General features: G+C 38.5%; 1 protein-coding gene across 4 annotated transcripts in view; it reads right to left on the bottom strand.

The window, feature by feature from the left end:
• Nucleotides 1–6,013: 6,013 nt before the first annotated feature.
• The window catches only part of tbc1d30 (TBC1 domain family member 30), a 67,488-nt gene continuing 52,209 nt past the window's right edge, over nt 6,014–21,292 (bottom strand). For 2 of the 4 annotated variants that reach the window (XM_062982559.1, XM_008111077.3), the window contains 6 exons: nt 19,618–19,723; nt 15,687–15,793; nt 14,708–14,847; nt 13,475–13,681; nt 13,097–13,153; nt 6,014–10,638 (listed from right to left, as the gene is read on the bottom strand). In XM_062982559.1, the coding sequence (XP_062838629.1) occupies nt 9,851–10,638; nt 13,097–13,153; nt 13,475–13,681; nt 14,708–14,847; nt 15,687–15,793; nt 19,618–19,723 (1,405 nt within the window). In that variant the 3' untranslated portion in view covers nt 6,014–9,850. The remainder of the gene's footprint in view (nt 10,639–13,096; nt 13,154–13,474; nt 13,682–14,707; nt 14,848–15,686; nt 15,794–19,617; nt 19,724–21,292) is intronic. The other 2 variants (XM_062982558.1, XM_008111078.3) reach the window with 1 other exon arrangement.

Genomic DNA, 21,292 nt, shown 5'->3' with positions numbered 1-21,292 from the left:
GCATGTTGATGTTTGGAGGAGGAGGAATCTACCATTATTTTCTTTCCAGGCTGGGTGCATACATTTATATGCACCATAGTATTTGCTTCAAACTGGTGGGGAAGGGATCATGTTTCCCAGAAAGGACAAATTGGAGAAGGTGCAAAGATGCTGCTGTTTTGGGATGATTCAGGGATCTTTTGTTGTTGTTGTTGTTGTTTTGTTGTCTTTGGTCAAACCTTGTCACAACTTCCTGTGAGGATCCTTTGTTCTTCACCACAGCTAGAAGTAGTCAAGAACCCAGGAATCTGAGCTAGCTCCCTCACACCATCCTGCTCATGCAAATTTCCTCTTCTTTCTCACCAAAGTGAAAGGAGGGGGTCTCTATCTGCTGTAAGTCCCATTGAAAGGAATGGGTCTTTCTTCCAATAGGTACCTATAGCATTAAACAACACATAACTTGAAACAGATACAGGAGGCCCGGAAGGTGCTATCCTGTAGATTATATCCTAACAAATGTATCTAAGGCAGCGTTTCTCAACCTGTGGGTCGGGACCGCTGGGGGATTGCGAGGAGATGTCAGAGGGGTCACCAAAGACCATCAGAAAACACGTATTAATTCACAATGTTCTCTGGAGGTAGGTGAACTACATCTCCCCTAAATCACTGTCAATTCCTCCCAGACTCCTCCAGTATTTTCTGTTGGTCATGGGGATTCTGTGTGGGAGGTGTGGCCCAATTCTTTCATTGGTGGGGTTCAAGGAGCTCTTTGATTGTACATGAACTATAAATCCCAGCAACTACAACTCCCAAACTTGTCAAAGTTTATTTTCTCCAAACTCCATCAGTGTTCATATTTGGCCATATTGAGTATCCGTGCCAAGTTTGGTCCAGATCCATCATTGAGTCCACAGTGCTCTCTGATATTGGTGAACTACAACTCCAAAACTCAAGGTCATTGCCCACCAAACCCCTTCCAGTATTTTCTGTTAGTCATTGGGAGTTCTGTGTGCCAAGTTTGGTTCAATTTCATTGGTGGAGTTCAGAATGCTCTTTGATTGTAGGTTAGCTATAAATCCCAGCAACTACAACTTTGAAATGACAAAATTAATCCTCTCAACCCCACCAGTATTCAAATTTGGGTGTATCAGTTATTTGTGCCAAATTTGGTCCAGTGAATGAAAATACATCCTGCATATCAGATATTTACATTACGATTCATAACAATAGCAAAATTATAGTTATGAAGTAGCAACAAATTTAATGTTATGGTTGGAGGTCACGACAACATAAGGAACTGTATTAAAGAGTCACGGCATTAGGAAGGTTGAGAACCACTGGTCTGAGGCTTCATCTACAACTCTTTGACCTTATTTGTATCTACTGACAGTATTTTTTCCTGTAGTTAATGCAAAGAATTAACTACCCCATCTGGATGAACTAAATGGAAAGGGGATCAACTCTTATCTTATTAAGACGGTTAGCGGTTCCCATCTCCAGGGTGGAATGAATTCACTTTGTATTTTGCTTTGGACTTGAAAGCCAACTTCCTTTGTAGCATCATGTGCTTAAACCTGAGACACAGTAATCTTAAAAATGATACCTAATTAAATCACCAAAGAATACTACATTTGTAGCATTTTTTTAAAAATCTGAACATGATCTCATAACTATCAAGTGCAGATTGGTTTGTATGAAGACCAATAGTGACATCTAGTGATTAAGTGTGGATTTGGCTACTATTTTTTACCAATACCTCTTTTCTCTCTTTCTATACATTCAATTTGGCTTCACTTCTGTAACTATGGAGCAAAAATGTTTATAAAAGTGCATATGAGACACATACATATATTTTTTAAAAATTTAGAAAGATTTAGGCTGTAAAAAGTTACCAGCTATAAAATACTGAGTTATTTCTTAGACTTTCCTCATGTCAGAAGATAAATATATACATAAATAGCAGTTTAAGATATATTTTTTTCATGTCAGGAGCAACTTGAGTCGCTTCTGGAGTGAGAGAATTGGCCGTCTGCAAGGACGTTGCCCAGGGGACGCCAGGATGTTTTTGATGTTTTTACCATCCTTGTGGGAGGCTTCTCTCATGTCCCCGCATGGAGCTGGAGCTGATAGAGGGAGCTCAACCGCACTCTCCCCAGGTGGGATTCGAACCTGGCAGCTTTCAGGTCAGCAATCCAACCTTCAAGTCACTTAGTCCACTACGCCATCTGGGGGCTCCTAGTTTAAGATTAATGCTTCATCATATGAAATAGAATAATAGAATCATAGAGTTGCAGAGTTGGAAGAGACCCCATGGGCCATCTTGTCCAACCCCCTGCCAAGAAGCAGGAAAATCGCATTCAAAGCACCCCTGACAGATCGCTGCTTTGAAGCTTAAAAGGCTCTAAAGAAGGAGCCTTCACCACACTCCGGGGAAGAGAGTTCCACTGCTGAACAGCTCTCATAGTTAGGAAGCTCTTCCTAATGTTCAGGTGGAATCTCCAGTTGAGCTGGACCAAGCAGCTTTAATTTTAATGGAATCAATCAGGAAATGAAATTCATTCAAAACATAGCAGCCCAAATAGAAACTGAAACTTAGAAAACTGAACATATTGTACTACTTTTTAAACTACTGGTATGGCTTCTAGTGTATTTCAAGAGACAACTTAAAAAATATTAATGTTTTGTAGACCAGTCCTATGTGCCTTATTAGAAGGGAGTCCAATTATGCTCAAGCTAGCAAATGGATACATACTTGCTGCACAAATGTCCTAAATATGGACTGAGAGAACTTTTCAATTTCAAGCTGTTTGATGGATTATTAGGACCAGCTTTAGTAGACTTTTCTTTCCCTGCCTTTTGTGTGGTGGTGCATGTTTTGGGATTAGATATTTTTGGTGATAACATATTGGTTTGGAAAACCCCAAGGAAGCTGAGACATAGCACAAGTGGGATGGAAAAATTATGACTGCCATGCACTAAAATTTTGATTCTAGTTGTCTTGCAATAGAATAATTTATGAGTATAGGAGAAATGAAATGGTATATTCTTCTTAGTTACGTATTTATCCTGTTAGAGTGTCAAGGCCTTCAACATTAATCTGCATATTTTAAACTTTTCTGCAAATAAATTGTATGAGGATACCTTATTACAATCTATGAGTTGGCAGGTACATGAAGCAGTATAGGACTACACAATGAAACACAAAATATGGAAAATAGAATGTACTGGTTGCATTTGAAGAGCCATGGTACATAATTGGACTCCTATGCTTTCCGTATTTCCCACACGGGATGCTACCCACAACTGCCATAGGCAGGTTCATGGGGCATTATGATCGCAATGAAGGAAATTTGTATTAATCGGAAGCATTTCAAAACAATTTATTATTTCACTATTTAATTAAATGTTATTTAATTATTTTATTAGCAGTTAGACCAATGATCAGGCCTTTCAATTTGCTGTACATTTCTGTCTGGAATCCTGTAGGTATTTATTTATTGGGTCAGAAACAAATTGGGAATACAACTATTATGTGTTAAAAAAAACACAAAGTTAAAAACTTGGCATTATACTAAATTTCCTTTGACCAGAAGGTGGCCACTTGGGTTGCCTCTGGTGTCGCTGTGAGAAGGCCCTCCACTGTGCATGTGGCAGGGCTCAGACTGCATTGTAGTAAGTGGTCTGTGGTTTGCTCTTCTCTGCACTCACATGTCGTGGACTCCACTTTATAGCCCCATTTCTTAAGATTGGTTTTTGCATCTTGTGGTACCAGATCGCAGTCTGTTCAGCACCTTCCAAGTCGCCCAGTCTTCTGTGTGCCCAGGAGAGAGTTTCTCCCGGTGAGAAACTGTAGGTGACATATGCTGACAAATGTCATTTTAGGATGCGGCAGGAGGAGGTATCCAGTACCTTTTTCTGCAAAGCCTTCCTACTGCTGCTTGACAGTTCTGGGACGTGCTCTCATGGCCAGTATCTGACTGAGGGAGAGCAGAAACCAACTGCAGTCGTGCAACTAAGAGAAAGGGACACCCATCACCCTCCTGCGCCCACAGGGTTTGCCAGAGCAGAGCTTGACTGCTAAACTGACTGTTCCTTTCTCTTGGCTGTCAAATTGCAGCCAGATGCTTCTCCCTCCCAACCCATGGAAATGACTTCCTGACATCTTTGCAAGGATTAGGAATACATTTAATTCCCCACTTTATACAAGTGTTTTCTTTCTTTTTCTCTTCTCTGCCCCTTCTGCCTCTCCTTTACTGTTTTGTCTCACAGGCTCCTCTTTCTCTCCTCCCCACTTTTTGTTCAGACTTCATCACTGCTCATTCTCCTCCTGCCCTTCCTCACCAAGGCAGCATTACCTTTTTTTTATCTCAACTTCTAAGAGTTCAGAACTATGCAAAAGGAAGCAGCACCATGTGGAACTCCCTGTCTTTTGGGAAAATGAATATTCTGTATGTCTGAATGTTGCTTCCTCACTGCTGGGTGGAGATTAGAAAGGTCTGCCATCTAATGAGTAAAGGTGATGCTACTGGTGGTGGACATATTTTAACTATTTGTTTATCCAATTTTAAAAACAACATAGTGTTCCCTCACTACTTCATGGTTCAGTTTTCACGCCCTTGCCGTTTTGTGGGTTTTCAATAAATATTAATGTACACCATTTATTATTGCTGTCTTGCAGGTTTTGGGGGATGAAGGGAGAGGGCAGGCTTATAAGAAAGGGTTTTGGAAGGGGGGAAAGGGAGAAATAAAGGGAGAGGGGGGAGGGTAAGGAAGGGTTGGAAATAAAAAAGGTTATTTAGCTTCCATTCTTCTTCTCTACCGGTGTACTGTATATTGTAACTGACCACTTGGAGTGCCTCTGGTGTTGCTATAAGAAGGTCCTCCATTGTGCATGTGGCAGGACTCAGACTGCGTTGTAATTGGTCTGTGGTTTGATCTTCTCCACACTCGCATGTTGTGGTCTCCACTTTGTGGCCCCATTTCTTAAGGTTGGCTCTGCATCTCATGGTGCCAGAACGCAGTCTGTTTAACACCTTCCAAGTTGCCCAGACTTCTGCGTACCCAGGAGGGAGTCTCTCATTTGGTATCAGCCATGGCTTCAGGTTCTGGGTTTTACCCTGCCACTTTTGAACTCTTGCTTGCTGAGATGTTCCTGCAAGTTCTTGGGGACATGAGAGAAGCCTCTGCACAGCATCGTAACACATCCGAGTGTCCCCTGGGCAACGTCTTTGTAGACGGCTGATTCTTTCACAACCAGAAGCGACTTGCAGCATGCAACCAACCAAACATGCAACCTTGTAATTCCATAGCATTGAGTCATGGCAGTTAAAGTAGTGTCAAACTGCATTAATTCTACAATGTAGATGCACCCTTAGGTCACTTTAATATCAGTGTCAAGGGACTTGGGCACTTATCATTATAGATTTACATGTGTTGCCCTGAGCACTTAGTCTACAGAGTGACTCACATGTTGAATGATTGAATAAATAATTTAACCTGTATTTTCATCAACACAAGTGAGAGTATACTTCAGTATTAGTCAAAGCAAATGGTCATTTGCTTTTGAAAAGCTCATTAAAATATCAGTTGCTTTGTTTTGTTATCCAATGCAGATTAAGGGATTATTTCTCATGAAATTGCATAGATGACTAACCTCAGTGAATTATTCTCATGCTTATGTGCCCATGGAAACAATTTCAAAAGTCTCTCACAATGTACTTTAAAATAAACACTCCTAAATGAAGCATTTTGTTATATAAATACTGAAATTGTGAGAACATGTCTAAGGCCCCTTCCACACAGCTGTATAAAACCCACATTAAACTGGATTATATAACAGTGTGGACTCAGATAATCCAGTTCAAAGCAAATACTGTGGAGTATCTGTCTTGATATTCTGGGTTATATGGCTGTGTGGAAGGGCCCTAAGTGGAAGAAAACTATTTTTGTTTAAAATGATACCCTTTAAAATTGATTAGCATAGTAGCTATACTTAAAACACACATACACACAAAGATGAACAGCTCCAAACCAGTTTTACACATTCTGAATATATTTATAATGTACAATAATATTTACAGTATATTGAATACATCAAAGAAGAAATTCATAAGACATTAAGTTTAACACTGAAGTCTCTTAAAACACACCACACACGGCGTTCAAGGAGGAAGCAAACCTGGTAAGCTCCTTAAATTTCATACCAGCATCACTCGGATGGCAAAAACAACGGGCCCAAACTCACTTAAGACATTATGATAAAGTCAGAGACACTGGGCCCAAACTAGCATCTCCTATTCAAGTATTCATGCGCTGAGTTCCTATACAGTATTCCACATAGACACGGACTTCACTGTGCATGTATCAAAGCAGTTCCCAACAAAGAATTAAATGGAATAGAGCTTTCCAACATTTTTCAATGGCAGCGAGGGTGTGGAAATAAAACATTCTCAGGTCTATTAATGGAAAGGATGCTTGCTGCCAACCTTGTAAATTAATTTCAACTCAATTAACCACTTTAGTTATTCCATTAAGAATGAGAACAAATTTGTTATAGAAATTAAAAAATCATTAGCTTTTCAAAAGGTTTGCATAAGTTTTGAGAAACAACATAACAGAGTTTAAAAGGAAGGAGCCATCACGGTGACGCAATGGATTAAACCCTTGTACTGCTGAATTGCTGACCTGAAGGTTGGTTAAATTGCTGATTTGAAGGTTAGCAGTTTGAATCCACAAAACAGGGTGAGCTCTCATCTGTAAGTTCCAGCTCATGCCAACCCAGCAGTTCGAAAACATGCAAATGTGAGTAGATAAATAGGTACGCTTTGGCAGGAAAAGGCAAAGAGACACTGCAAACAATCTTGCCAGCCACATGACTAGGAGGTGACAACACAGGCTCCTCGGTTTGAAAATGGAGAAAAGCTCCTCCCAGAGCCAGAGATGAGCACCGCCTCCAGATGCCGGAAATGAAAGGTGAAGCCTCTGCCTTTTTGTTTGTGTGTCTCGTTGTATATGATTGTAAAGGCACTGAATGTTTGCCTATGGATGTAAATGCTGCAATCCGCTCTGAGTCCCTTAGGGGAGAAGGGTGGAATATAATTAAAGTGTATTATTATTTTTATTAAAATGAACAGGGGAATCCAACGTTAACTTTAGATCCGTGTACTTCCAGCATCAATTGTAATAACACTTTTTATAATAATTATTATACAGAAAATAGATCAAGCAGTAACAGAAATCCAAAGAACTACATCAGAGAAGCCCACACACTCTGGGATTTTTCTTGTTAAAAGCAGCCTCAATGCCATAGTACGAATTCCTTTTAAGCCTTCTTTAGATTCAGAAAATGTTTGGCATGCAGCATGCAGACTTGCAATTCAGGAATCGCAAGTCTAAAATTTCCTAAAAATTAACTATACAATCTTTTAGGTCCTGGTTGTTGGGTTTTTTTTCAAGTTAATATTTTATTCATTTGTGCATGCTTGCCTGTGATGTCTTAATATTACATTTGGTGCATTGTCATAGTAGCCTATGCAGACACGGTTTGTATCACTTGCTTAACCAGCTGTAGATTGTGAGATGAAAGATAACCAAGGTTTGTGGACAATTGCATACACTGGGGGGGATTTTGTATGAGAAATATCCAAAACTGATGTGGGCAGAGGGCTGAATCATCAGCTTTTGTTGTTTAAGCACCTTCCTGTCTAATGCACCAAAGCTTAAGATTCAGAATACAACTATTCTGAATAGAGAGAAATTCTCTTCTACTGACAAATTGTTGTCATGGCAGCTTTTTTATTGCACTTAACCTTGCAAAGTTCTGACAGACCTCAAATTTGTCTTCAAAATCATGCTGTGAAGTATTATCATTATTATGTTATTACTATTTTAAAGCTACAGAATTGTTTCAGCAGGGTAACAACCTTTCCAAACCTTTGTCACTTCACTCGATCCAATGCCCATTAATTCTTGAACACAAAAACAGCATTGCACAATCCTGTAGACTTTTTCTACACAGAACTACAATTTTTTCATGGCACATTGGAGTATGGGACCTCTTTTACGTACTACTTTTCTGAAATTAAAATGAAGGCAATGGGATCAACTTTCCACCATATCTGCCAAGTTTCAGGATCTTAATTATTTTCTTTGCAACAATCCAGCATCTTAAGGACTAGATCCCAATATTTTCCAGTTTGTTCGCTCACTTCAGATGGAACAAACATAATCTTGTGGAAGCTGCTAAAAACCTTCATTATAAAGGAAAGTTAGAAAATATATAGACAGTGATCTCATATCACAGGACACAGACCTGGATCTTTCTTAACTGGGAATCAACTGTAACACATCAGAGATTAAAAGTGCTAAACATTGTTAAAGTTTCGTGCCTTACAAAACAAAATATGAAGGCCACAATCCTATACTCACTCACCTGGAAATAAAGTCCACCGAACTCAATATATGTATTTTTCTCTCAACACTAAATGCTGTCAAGAATTTTAAATTATATATGTAAATATTGGGTTGCTGCGAGTTTTCCGGGCCGTATGGCCATGTTCCAGAAGCATTCTCTCCCAACGTTTCACCGACATCTATGGCAGGCATCCTCAGAGGTTGTGAGGTATATTAGAAACTAGGTAAGGGAGGTTTATATATCTTTGGAAAATCCAGGGTGGGAGAAAAAAAACCTCTTTGTCTGTTGAAGACAACTGTGAATGTTGCAATTAATCACCTTGATTAGCATTGAAAAGCCTTGCAGCTTCAAAGCCTGGCTGCTTCCTGTCTGGGGGAATCCTTTGTTGGGAGGTGATTAACTGGCCTTGATTGTTTCCGGTCTGGAATTTCCCTGTTTTCAGAGTGTTGTTCTTTATTTAGTGTCTGATTTTAAAGTTGTTTTAAATACTGGTAGCCAGATTTTGTTCATTTCCATGTTTTCCTCCTTTCTGCTGAAATTGTCCACATGCTTGTGGATTTTAGTGGCTTCTCTGTGTAGTCTGACATAGTGGTTGCTAGAGTGGTCCAGCATTTCTGTGTTCTCAAATAATATACCTCACAACCTCTGAGGATGCCTGCCATAGATATGGGCGAAACGGCAGGAGAGAATGCTTCTGGAACATGACCATACAGCCCGGAAAACTCATGGCAACCCAGTGATTCCGGCCATGTAAGCCTTCGAAAACACATATGTAAATATTGTAAATTTATATCATTTCTAGAGTTTCATGACTCACTAGAGGTCAGTGTTCCTTTAACCAAAATCAAGTAGTATACAATGCATTAATTTCTCTCTTCATCTGAGAGAGATTGCTATAATATAGAAAAAGTTTTTTTTAAAAAAACCAGCACTTTAAATATCGGAACAGTGCTAGAGTGTCATTTCTTCAAATATATTAGTGTAATGATCCAGACGGCAAGTAGTATTTTAATCTGTCTAAAAGACTGAAAGACTCAGTTCTGTTCCAGGCAGCAAAGAGGATTAACTAATTGCCACAAAGTGGTGATAATCTTGCCCAAATGTTTTGATGGTGAATAAAACTGAACAAAACCTGTTCTACAAGTATCATTTGAATGCCTGGCAGAACTGAGAAGTGGCAGACATTTACTACAGGTTTTTTCCACCCTGTAGGTAATAAATTCAAAACATTTCCTGTGTTGCAAGTCAGTTTATTTTTTGCCATGAAAACTAAATGTGCCACCATCACTAATCTATATTATAGAAAAACACAGATTTCTGACATTTTTGTCGCTAATCTCCCTTATTTCAATTAAATAAATTACATATAAATCCCTTTGGGCCCACAGATACACACAAAAAAAATTCAAACAGCAGTGATCATGACTATGGTAATATTAATGAAGTGGAGTATAAGCATCACCGTCTTTTAGAACCACTGTTACCATTTGTGGGCTTGTTAAAGCTTCTGCTCATTTGTGGGAAGTGAACAGTTGGGGTTCTTTCAGTTGGACCATACAATCCTAGATTCCTGGCTGCAGCTGATTTTCTAAGTGGCTTGACACTGGGGAAAGGGCTGAAGACTTGAGACTTGGGAGTGCTGACTGCAGGGGACGTTGCCACTGTTTCAGTGTCTTTGGGCGAATCCAGCATTTCAGAGGTGTGTGTCTGACAGTAAAGACTCGGCTTGGAGTCAATGTCATCTTTGTTGTTTTGGGTAAGTCCCAGTGCTTCCAGCTTCAGCTGAACTGCTGATATATTTGCACTGACATTAGTATCTTTGAACGCTGGTTCGGGAGATTGTCCATCAGCTTTCCTGGTAATCCCAGCATCTGAATCACTTCCTTCTCCATCCACGGATTCTGATTTGCTTGAAGTCTCCTCTTTTGCGCCAATGCTCTTGGCTTTTCCACCTTCACTCTGTTCTTCTATTAGTCCTATAGTATCACCATGGCACAGCTGGCCTTTGGCTCTTGCCATGTTCTTCCGATGTACCCTAATGTGAGTGCGCCAGGGAGAGTTGAGTTTTGTTTTAAGGTCTTCATGGGGGCCAGGTGACATCTTGCCTCCAGCATGATTTGGAATGTGAATAATGGCATTTTTGGCAGAACGATTAGTTGGCTTCATCTTCTTTCCTAGCAGAAGATGGTTGATCACTGGAGAATGGTTCACTTGAGAAGGCAGAAGATTGGTAGCTGGTCCTTTATCTGAAGAAAACAAAAATGTCAACAATAATATTGAAAGGGCTCGTCAACAAAACAAGCACACTGTTGAAAGAGATCAGACAGAAATAATACGAGACCTATCAAGATTTGGTGAAAGGCTACTTTTCACCCCCAACGCCATACAATAGATGGAAGTCAACATATATATATTGAGTAGTGTGTTTGTGATTTGTTTTGCTTTGGTATGTTTTGCTTTTTAATTTTCTTCTCATATTTTTTTCCTTCCTTTTTTATAAAGTTATTGATTTGAAAAATATATTCTCTAATAAAAATTAATTTAAAAAGAAAGAGATCAGACAAATACTTATAAAGAAAAATAGGCATCTTATTCGATGTCTGATGTACAGACACACAAACTTTGTACAGCTATTGGGGCTATTAATTTTGAGCAGATGAACTTCTTATATACTCTCCTTTCTTAATACAAAATAATAACCAAGCCCAAGGTAGGCTACATATAGTTTGGGGTTACTGTTGGCTTTTTTTTTAAGTAAAATGTGAATGTACACAAAATAGAGCATTCACTCATTGACAAAGCAGTAGAATGTGTTTTACTTTCCATCTGATTCAGAATTAAGAAAGCTGAATGAAAAATAGGATTAGTTTACCTTAATGGGAAAGCATCTGGGACACTGGAACTTGCTACATCCTAAGGTTTCATTTAGTTCACTAATGTCTTTACTGACTGGTAGCAGCTTTCAGAGTTGGGAGTTTTACATTTATCATCTGTTAATTTGCTGCTCACCATCTCCCCTCCAACAATTTTAGTCTAATTTTACAGATTTCTAATGAGATTTTAAGAACCTAATATGTTTGTAATTATGTGGATTATGTATTGTTTATTTAAGTTGCTTTATAATTTATTGAGTTGTTTATTTGTTTATAGATTATTGCTGGCATTGAATGTTTGCAACTGTGTATTTTGTTGTAAGCCGTCCTGAGTCCCTTTGAGGAGATAAGGCGGGCTATAAATAAAGTTTCATTCATTCATTCATTCATTCATACCAACCTTACCTGAAAATATTAGCATTTGAATCCAGGACCTTTTACACAAAAAGTACATGCTCCACTGCTGAAATGTAGCTCAGATATATTTAGTTAATCTGACACAATGCTCCAAATATATATATTCATGGTAGCCTGAGAGCCAACTCAGGAGGACCAATTTTTCATTAAACCAAGTTCCAGTTTACATTGAGCAATAAAATGTAATTGTTTCAGTGTCTTGGAGTAAATCTGGCAATTCAGTGGTGTGTTTTATAATATAGGCTTGGACTGGAGTCAACGCCATCTTTGTTGTTTTGAGTAAGTCCCAGTGGTGAAGTAGCTTGACCTACTTCATAGAGTTCTTGTAAGGATAAAATAGAGAGGAAGAGATCTTTGAAGGAAATGTAATTCCCCCTTTTTTCCAAAGATAAAATCAAGATGGAGGAAATGTAACTAATGCAAATATTCTGCCAGTCATCCACAAAATATTGCCATTTTAAAAAATGAAAAGAATGAATAAATATCCCAAAGGAAACCATAATTGCTTTCAATGCAATGATGCAACAGGTAAGAATATGACATTATAAACATAAACAGATAAAGTAATTAGGAAATCAGTTACTCAAATCTATTTTAGAGGACAATATAGAAGGAAGATATTGCTGTTCTTATGTGTGCATTCCCAATGACATTTGGCTCACTATTTAATTATGCCAATACCATGCTGTGTCTTGTTTCTTCCTCATACCACTGACACAAAACTTTCCATAAGGAAAAAAAAGGATAAAGACTTGTCCTTATAGAATGAACAATTAGCAATTTAAGATCATCACCACGAAACCAATTCCAGTAGATCCAGTGATAGAGAAAATCAATCAAGAGAGTTAAATGAGTTAAAATTTGTGAGAAGAAATTATGGCAATCCTGGGAAATGAAACCCTTCCTCATTTTAATCTTGGCAGAATGGTTGTCTTGCAGATTTGATCAATCATCATTCATGAGATATGTATTTCTTTTGTAAGAAGTAGCACCAAATGTAAAAGTGGTCTATGGCACACTGTTAGGAAGCATGGGCTTTTTCTACTAGTGAAGATATTAATTGAAGTGTGTGTATGGGTATACTTGTCTGTACCTCAGTTGTTTCTATGCCCATTGTACATAATTTGATTATACCTCTAAGACCAGTGGTTCTCAACCTGTAGGTCCCCAGATGTTTTGGCCTTCAACTCTCAGAAAACCTAACAGCTGGTAAACTGTCTGGGATTTCTGGGAGTTGTAGGCCAAAACACCTGGGGACCCACAGGCTGAGAACCACTGCTCTAAGACAAACACATGGGCTGGCCAAATAGCAATTTAGAAGGTTGTATTACAAATCCAAGGATGCCTTAGATGTTAGTGAAATCAATGAAACAAAAAGCTGTATACCCAAGTCAACACAGATAACTTTAAATACCATTATTCAGCTGGTCCCTGGGATTTAACAATAGCCCAGGGTCTTCATCTTCAGACCCTGACAAAAGAAAAACAAAGATCACCATCATTTTTATAAGCGATATGCTGATCTCAGTCAAATGAGCTCTTTCCGGTTACACCTCATTCTTTTCTTCTTTCTTCCTCTTTATATAAGTTAATATACACACACAATTTGTTCCCTTACACATACAGTTCAAGACTGAGAATAATCTGCCTCTCTGGATGTTGTTGGACTGTTAGTCCCAAAAGCCCTAACCAGACACAACTCGAGATCTGTGTAATTCTCAACCCAAACATAATTAATGCCATCTTGCATTTACCTCCTTGCTCAGAAAAACTAGCCCAAATAAGCAATTACCTGCTTTGATGTACACCTGATGAACCTGCTGCTGCTGTTTTTTCTTTATTCGGGAATACTGTCTTTTCAGTGCATTGATGTCTGTAGTCATTCGTTCCATCATCATGCTGTTAAAGACTGCATGGTATTCACTTCGACAGGCATCTATTGCTCCAGGACTTAGTTCTGCAATATTACTAGATCCCAAAGTCTGCTCCTCATTATGTTCTATAGACAGAAGAAACATTTTATATTTATTTATTTACAGTATTTATATTCCACCCTTCTCACCCAAAGGGGACTCAGGGCAGATCACAGAACACATATATGGCAAACATTCAATGCCGTTATACAGACAAGACTGAAAACAGATAGAGGTATATATATGAATTTCCCATCTTTGGCGTCCTGGAGGTTGTGCTTGACTCTGGCCACAGGGGGGTGCTGTTGCTCCATCCTTCCTTTCTTTGATCACCGGCATTTTCTGGTATTTCCTTTTTATGGTGCCATAAAATACCTCCCTGCTTAAGTGATACCTAATTTATCTACTCAGGGCTGTTTTTAAACTGCTAGGTGGAGAGTGAGCTGGACGGAAGGTCGTACGTTCACTCCGACCCGGGGTTCAAATAGCCAACCTTTTGATTTGTAGAGATGTCAGTCTTCACTTCTTGAATTATCATATGCAAACCTTGCAAAAGCCCCCCCCCCCCTTGGGTGGGATTTTTGTACATTTTAAAGTTATTTGCAATATTTTTGGGGAAAGTATGTTTGTGAAAAACTCTTTGCTTTTGATGCAAACTCACATTTTTGTGCAGAAAATACTGTACTTTCTGTCAATTACAATTTTCTGTATACAATTTTGTGCAAACAATTTATTTGGAAAACTCAAAATGTTAAAAATTTTGTTAAGAGTTTGCCATTTTTGACAGCACATGCCAGTAGTTTTTGAGCACCCTAATCATATGCATACTGAATATGAGATACCACATTATCATCCTATTAGCAATATTAAAGAGTTAGAACATTTAATCTCTCCCTCTCTCTGATATGGGCCACAGAGCTGCAGAGCCTTTTCTTTGAGTATCTAATAACATGATTGAACCTGGTCAACATTTGTGAAATGTCAATTATTAGTCCATATTGTTATTTTCATCTAAATGTCTCTAAGTCTTCAAATGTTGCTGAGGGATGAACCAATGGAAAACAATTCTCACAGCACTCCCAGAATAAAACTGAAAAGTTTCCAGTGTTTACCTTTGAAATGCTTTTGATATTTTTGTAGTTCTGGAGCCAGAAACCCACTGAATGGCCCAAGGCAGCCAATGACATTAGCTATGGAATCCTCATCATCAAGTTCATTCTCTTCATCACTGTCTCTAACCTTACCTAGACGCCTGTGAAATAAAAGGAAGCAGCACATTCAAAGGAGTGTTAAGCTGAAGTACAGCGCCCCCCTTTCTCTTCTCTCTACACAAATAAATTTCTGAGGACTATCACATAGATTCCCATGGAAACAAAGAGGGTGGCTTCATTGCCAGAAGGCTTGGGAGACAAGGTGGCAAGAAGTGGCTTGCATCCTTGAAAGCTGTCAATCACCACTCAGAGCTCTTTCTGACTCTGTTACTGTCAGGTTGTCTTAGTCTGCCTCTTTTTAAAAGTTTGACAGCTCTTCCATTTCTCACGTTGCTTCTATTTTCCGATTCTCTTCTTTTGCCTGCTCCTCTGTCTGCCCACTCAGTCATTCTCCTTCCCCCATCACCTGATGCTCAGCTTCTTTCTAGTAAAGGAGAAGAGCTGGGTGCTGTTTCCAAGAGAAGCAGCAGTGTTTCAACCCACAGTTGCTTCCATAAGGATACTGCTTATGGTGCTGGTGAAGACCTCTACAAAACCCAACCCTACACAGAGAGTGAGCTGGGTTTCCCTCAGTAGCCCAGTTCAAGAAAGAGTAAAGAACCCTATTGTGGCTTCTTTGAAAAGCACTGGTGTTTTGCAGTGCTATCCTTGGTCACATTCTCCTTTGGTACTGGGCATCACCTCTGTACTAATCTCCTTTTCCAGATGGGGATGAGGAATATCTCCCAGTGAGGCATAATGGGAAGCAACCCTTTAGATTCCCACCTCAGACAGTAGGAAACATTTTGCCACCTCGGAACATATCTGTTTGGTCTTTTGTTGTTTTCCCCTGTTGCCTAAATTACACTACAAGGCTACAGGAAAAAAAGAAGGGACTTACCCGGAGTTTGATTTCACTGAAGCAGGAAAAGGAGTGATATTGTACGTGTATTTCTCCCTTAATTCTGCTAGCTGTGGGAAAGGGAACTGGGCCATAGAATAAACAGTCTGGGAAGGGGGGGAAATGAAAGAAACATGAATCAAAAGCAGCGTCTTTAAAACAATTTTTCATGGCAAGCTAAAATGCAGGATGGCTGCTTCATACTTTTAGGATTAGATACTGCATTTCCTGAAAAGGAATATCAGAAGATTTAGTTCTTACAATGCAAGAGGTATTTCCTGCAAGACAAAGAATGGCTCACATGAAATATAACTTCTGCAACAGCCAGAAAAGATAGTAGTAGTGTTAAAATGAAGAGAATGAAACATATACAGCCAATGTCATTTCTAGCCATGTGCTTTTCATGGTAAAAGTTCAATATCAACTCCAATAATGTATTACAGTTGGCCCTCCATTTAAAATGCCTATTGGTTTTAGATTTAGAAGAGATGAATTCAATTACACTGGGATTACATGGCATGCAACTATAAGAAGGAAAAGCATTTCAAAAACTAAATTAAGTATTTTTAGTGGTGGTGGATACTGGTGAACAGTGGCAGAGAAAGTTCAATCTGTGGGCCAAATCTGGCCCCCAGTCCACCCCCTTTTTTTGTGGACCCGAAACCTCATTTTACTCCCCTCCCCCAAAAAAATACACAAGGGGGATTTCTGATAAGGTTTTTAGCCACCCAGAGCTATTTTAGAACAAGAAGAGGCCATTTTAACAACAGTAAATGTTTAGAGTCTCTTTTTGTTCACTTCCTGTTTTAAAAATAGTTTCTCCTAAAGCTAAATTGGCTTGGGGAACCCAGAATGTGATTTCATTGATATCTGCATCCATCTGAGCAAGAAAATTTGATTTTAAAAAGTAACACAGGCGCATGAGAGCATAGAACAGCCACAAGTAGTCCATCGGACTCACTCTGCCCACCCCTGGCCTAAAATGTAAAAATCAAGTTTGAAATGATCAGTAGACTACTTCAGCAATCTGTTCTGATCTGCCAAGGGGCTCAAGAAGATAAAATAAGGATCTGCTACTGCCACTCCCAGCATCTGCCGCCCAAGGCAGTTGCCTCATTTCTCCTAATATGCAGTGCTCCTACAAGCAGTTTCATAAGAATGTTTGTTGCTGGCATTTTCAAGGCCTTTTAGTGAAGTAAACAATCATGTTTTTTAAGTCTGTTCTATGTCAGAAGGGACTGAACAGAATACAAGTGTTTTGTGATTTCTCAAGGGAAATTAACAAATATGTTCTTGCTGTTACTGAATCATAGTCAACAAGGACATTTTGAATAGTGTGGGCTTGATAAACATTTAATATTCAGAATGATATTGAGCTAAATACTTGGCAGTACATTGCATTGAGTTCTTGAAAGATTCTTCTATTCTCAAATATTGTTTCTGTACTATGATTCCTGTTGTCTTAAGGGGCAACACTACAGATACTATAAACTGCTTCTTAAACTGTGGGTCCTTATCCCAAATGGGGTCCCTTTAGCTCAATATTGGGGTCACTAAAAATTTGACAACAGTAAAAGCTTTTTGAATGCCGCCTATTTATACAAATATTAGCAAGAACCTGCAATGTTTACAGTGGACTCTGCAAAAATGGTTCAGCTGTACTCTGTAAAAAAGAAAACCAAACTGTTTAGCAAGCCTTGTAAATGCTGATTTGTTTTCAGTAAATGTTTGATTTTTATACTTATTTTATATACCTGAGGTAACATAAACATTTCTCTGGTGGAAAGGGGAAAAGTTTAAGAAGCCCTAAACTAGCAGATGTTGAGACTTTTTATTGCTCTTATGTGATAGAAAAGTGAACAAAAGTAATAAAGAATGACATCTGTTTTGCCAAAACTGATCCAATCCCAGATGCAGTCTCTACCGGCTTTAACACAGATATTGATGAAATATTTTTGATGAAATAAATAGTGAATGCACTTGACCTATATGTAAGGCACAAAAGCTGCCACAGAAACAAATGTTCTACTTGTTTGAGTGAAGAAGAGACATGAGAAACTGAAGATGTGCACTAAAAGTCTTAAAACATAAAGTCTCTTTTGTCATTTTTTGTGGCACCACATCTGCAAGCATAGGAAGCAAAGGTCCCCCAAAAGAAGATACTGCACAAGACTGTGAGACTGGAGTTATAAGCAAAACAGCGACTACATAGATTCCCCTTTAATGGAGTTTGATGACATTTATCTACTTACTTACTATATATTACAACCCATTCCTTGGGGGAAAGAGCTTTAAGGAAACCTGGAAATAATTTATACTTTTAATGTCTATGGCAAACTGTTTCACACAATGTCTGCTTCTATAAATAAAACAATTGCAGTACCACTACAATTCTCTCTGTGTAACTGATTTCTTGTGACAGAGAATACACAGGATTTCTGCTTTCTTCCTCACTATGTAACTTAAAATGGAAATGTATTCTTTTTCCATATCTTCAAAATTCCATATTCTGTAAAAGAATCTTTTGATATTATAATCAAAAGAACCAACCAAGCACCAACAGGCCCTTTATATGAAGAAACTAACCAGATAAACATTACTAATATTCAAAGGACACAGTGTATCCTTCTGTTCTCTGCATCGAGTCCACATTTGTGACCAGTTAAGATCAACACGGTCTTTCATCCACAGATTGTGGCCTACCATGAGCTTACAAAAGCTCTCATTTTTGCAATCCTTGACAGGCAATAAAAACTGGAGGTTACTTAAATGCACTTAAATGTTGTTGAAGGAATTCTTGTAATCATCATCCCAAAAAGTAAGTTTTTCCAAGATCTGGAAAAGTTTCCAGGTTCTGGGAAAGCTATGTCTCTTTTTCCATTTCTCTCCTATGTAAAATGGATCAACTTTATTATGACTAATACCATACCTTGACTTCACACATCAAACCAACCACTGAAATGTAATTCATAACAGAGTAGGCAGCAGTTTAAGGCTGACATTCATCACAGCCATTTCAGTAAACAAACTGACACTTGAGGAATTGTTAGATCCTATTTCAAGAGAAACGTGGGCAGTAACCCCATATTATTTTAAAAGCACAATAGAGGTGCATTATTCATAAGGTTCCTTTCCTGTCTTTAATGTTCTTGCCAAAGTTGGATAGAAAGCAGGCTCTACATGGATGAATTATACTACTAATAACACCATGTTTCAATAAAGTATGAGAGAACACTTGAGAACTTCTGTAAGGTTCTAAAATTACAGTTTTGAACAACAGAAGCTGCTTATCCCAAAATGAACCTTTCTTCTATCTGAGTATGGTATGATCTACACGTCTCCTGGACTTGTTTAAGATTCGTTACAGTAGTATTTCTGGTTGCTGTGTATGATTGTGAAAGCTGGACAGTGAAGAAAACTGACTGAAAAAGAATGAGCTCATTGGAAATGTGTGCTGGAGAGTTCTACAGATACCATGGACTTCCTAAAAGACAAAGAAATGGATGCTAGACCAAAACAATTATGAACTTTCCCTAGAAGCCAGAATGACCAAATTGAGGCTATCATAATTTGGCCGTATCATGAGTTACCACAACACGTTACTTATTATCAACATTAGAAAAGTCATTAATGATCGGTAAAGTAAGAGTCAACAGGAAAAACAGTCCTTAGTTTGGAGATCCTGTGGAGGTCTCTCATTCATAGGGTCATCACAAGTCAAAGTTAACCTGATGACAATAATAACAATCACAGCTTTTTCAGCTGACAGGAGTTGAACCCAAACCAACTGGAATGCAAAGCATGTGCTTTACCATTAAACTATAGTCTTTCTCCATATTTTATTTCTATATTGGGGGAACCTTATCTCTACCTGGACTAGAATATCCCACAAAAGTTTTACATTTTTATAAACACTATTATATACACTAACCTGCATGAGTTCGTTGCTGTCAATAAGGTTGTCTTCCAGCATCTCTTGAGTTAACTTGCCCATGGTGCCATAGAAGTCATCTGCAGTTTCACAACAGTCTATCTGCCTGCATTATAATAAAGATGCTTACATTATCTAAATACCATGTTATTATCTGAATATACAGCACAACTATTTTGAGAATCAAAATAAATTCAGTTCATCTCAACATTAATGCATGTATTAATAAACAGCTTGAGGCAGTGAAGATAGCATATGCTTCAGCAGCACACTATACTTGCCCCTCCACATTTGAAGTTTTGACTTTTGCAGATTTGATTATGTATGGATTTGATTAAAAATGCCCTTCTGAGAAATCTCTAGGTCCTCCAGTGAGGCTCAATGGTCAACTTCCTCCAGTCATATTTGAGGACTTAAGAGATTTCTAATGAGAACATCTCCCCAGGCCCTCCAATGTGATTTTATGGTCAGCTTTCAGCAGAAGTTAGCCACAGAGCCATGCTGGAAGACCTAGAAATTCTTAGATAAAATATTCTCTCAAGAATTTATCTACTCAGTTTTTCACTTCCACAGGTGGCCTGTGCCCATAATCCCAGCAGATGTATAGGGCTGATTATACATAATTTCCAAGAGGAGGGTAATCTAACAAAATATTCTTAGGATCTTCTGCTGCTTCCATGATCGAAATATAAACTGCAGAACTCTGATCAATAAAATGGACTGTAAAGTATTACCAAATGTTTGATAGGACCAAAACCTTACGTGGGAGAAGGAAATGATTCATCCTTTTTCTACATTCAGTGACATCTATAACGCCCTTGGAGCCTCCTGCTATCTTCATGAAATTTTGTTTATTCTCTTCATCAAAAAGGTACCATCCCTTATCAAGAAGTATACAAGTAAATGGGTTTCACAAACATACCTGGGAAATCTCAAAAGGAGAGAGTTTCAGCCATTCCTTTAAAAAAAATTCTTCACAAATATAGATTTTTGAAAAGTGTTATTTAATATTTATATAGCCCCCCAGTGGCACAGTGGGTTAAACCCTGTGCCGGCAGGACTGATGACTTGAAGGTTGGGTTCCTGACCTGAAGATTACCAGTTTGAATCCAACCCGGGGAGAGCGTGGATGAGCTCTCTCTATCAGCTCCAGCTCCATGTGGGGATAAGAGAAAAGCCTCCCACAAGGATGATCAAAACATCAAAATATCGGGCACCCCCTGGGCAATGGCCTTGCAGACGGCTAATTCTCTCACACTAGAAGCAACTTGCAGTTCCTCAAGTCACTCCTGACACGGAAAAAAAAATCAGAAAAAACTCTGCTTCTGTAATTGCCACAGAAGAATGACTTTTTCCCACTTCCTTTTAATCTTATTTCCCCCCTTAAATAGCATTTTATTAATTTTTAAAAAGCTGAACTCTTTAGGGTAAAAGAAAGAACAGAATAATAGTAATTTAAGACATCAAATCACACACATTAAAGGAATAAAAGTTATGATAACTTGCACAATTTAGATGAATTCACTATTTCTGATGGCTTGTTAATCCTACTTTCGCATGCTTTTCTGAAGGTAAGCAAGTTTTGCTTAGTCTTTCTTAAAATAAATAGCAATAATTCCCAGAATTTTATATTAATGATGGAAATACATCTTTGGCATGCTCCTGTCTTTTGGAA

Source organism: Anolis carolinensis, chromosome 5, assembly GCF_035594765.1.
Source record: "Anolis carolinensis isolate JA03-04 chromosome 5, rAnoCar3.1.pri, whole genome shotgun sequence".
Lineage (NCBI taxonomy): Eukaryota > Metazoa > Chordata > Lepidosauria > Squamata > Dactyloidae > Anolis > Anolis carolinensis.
The sequence above is the reverse complement of the archived record's forward strand: the minus strand, read 5'-3'. Positions and strand labels throughout refer to the sequence as shown.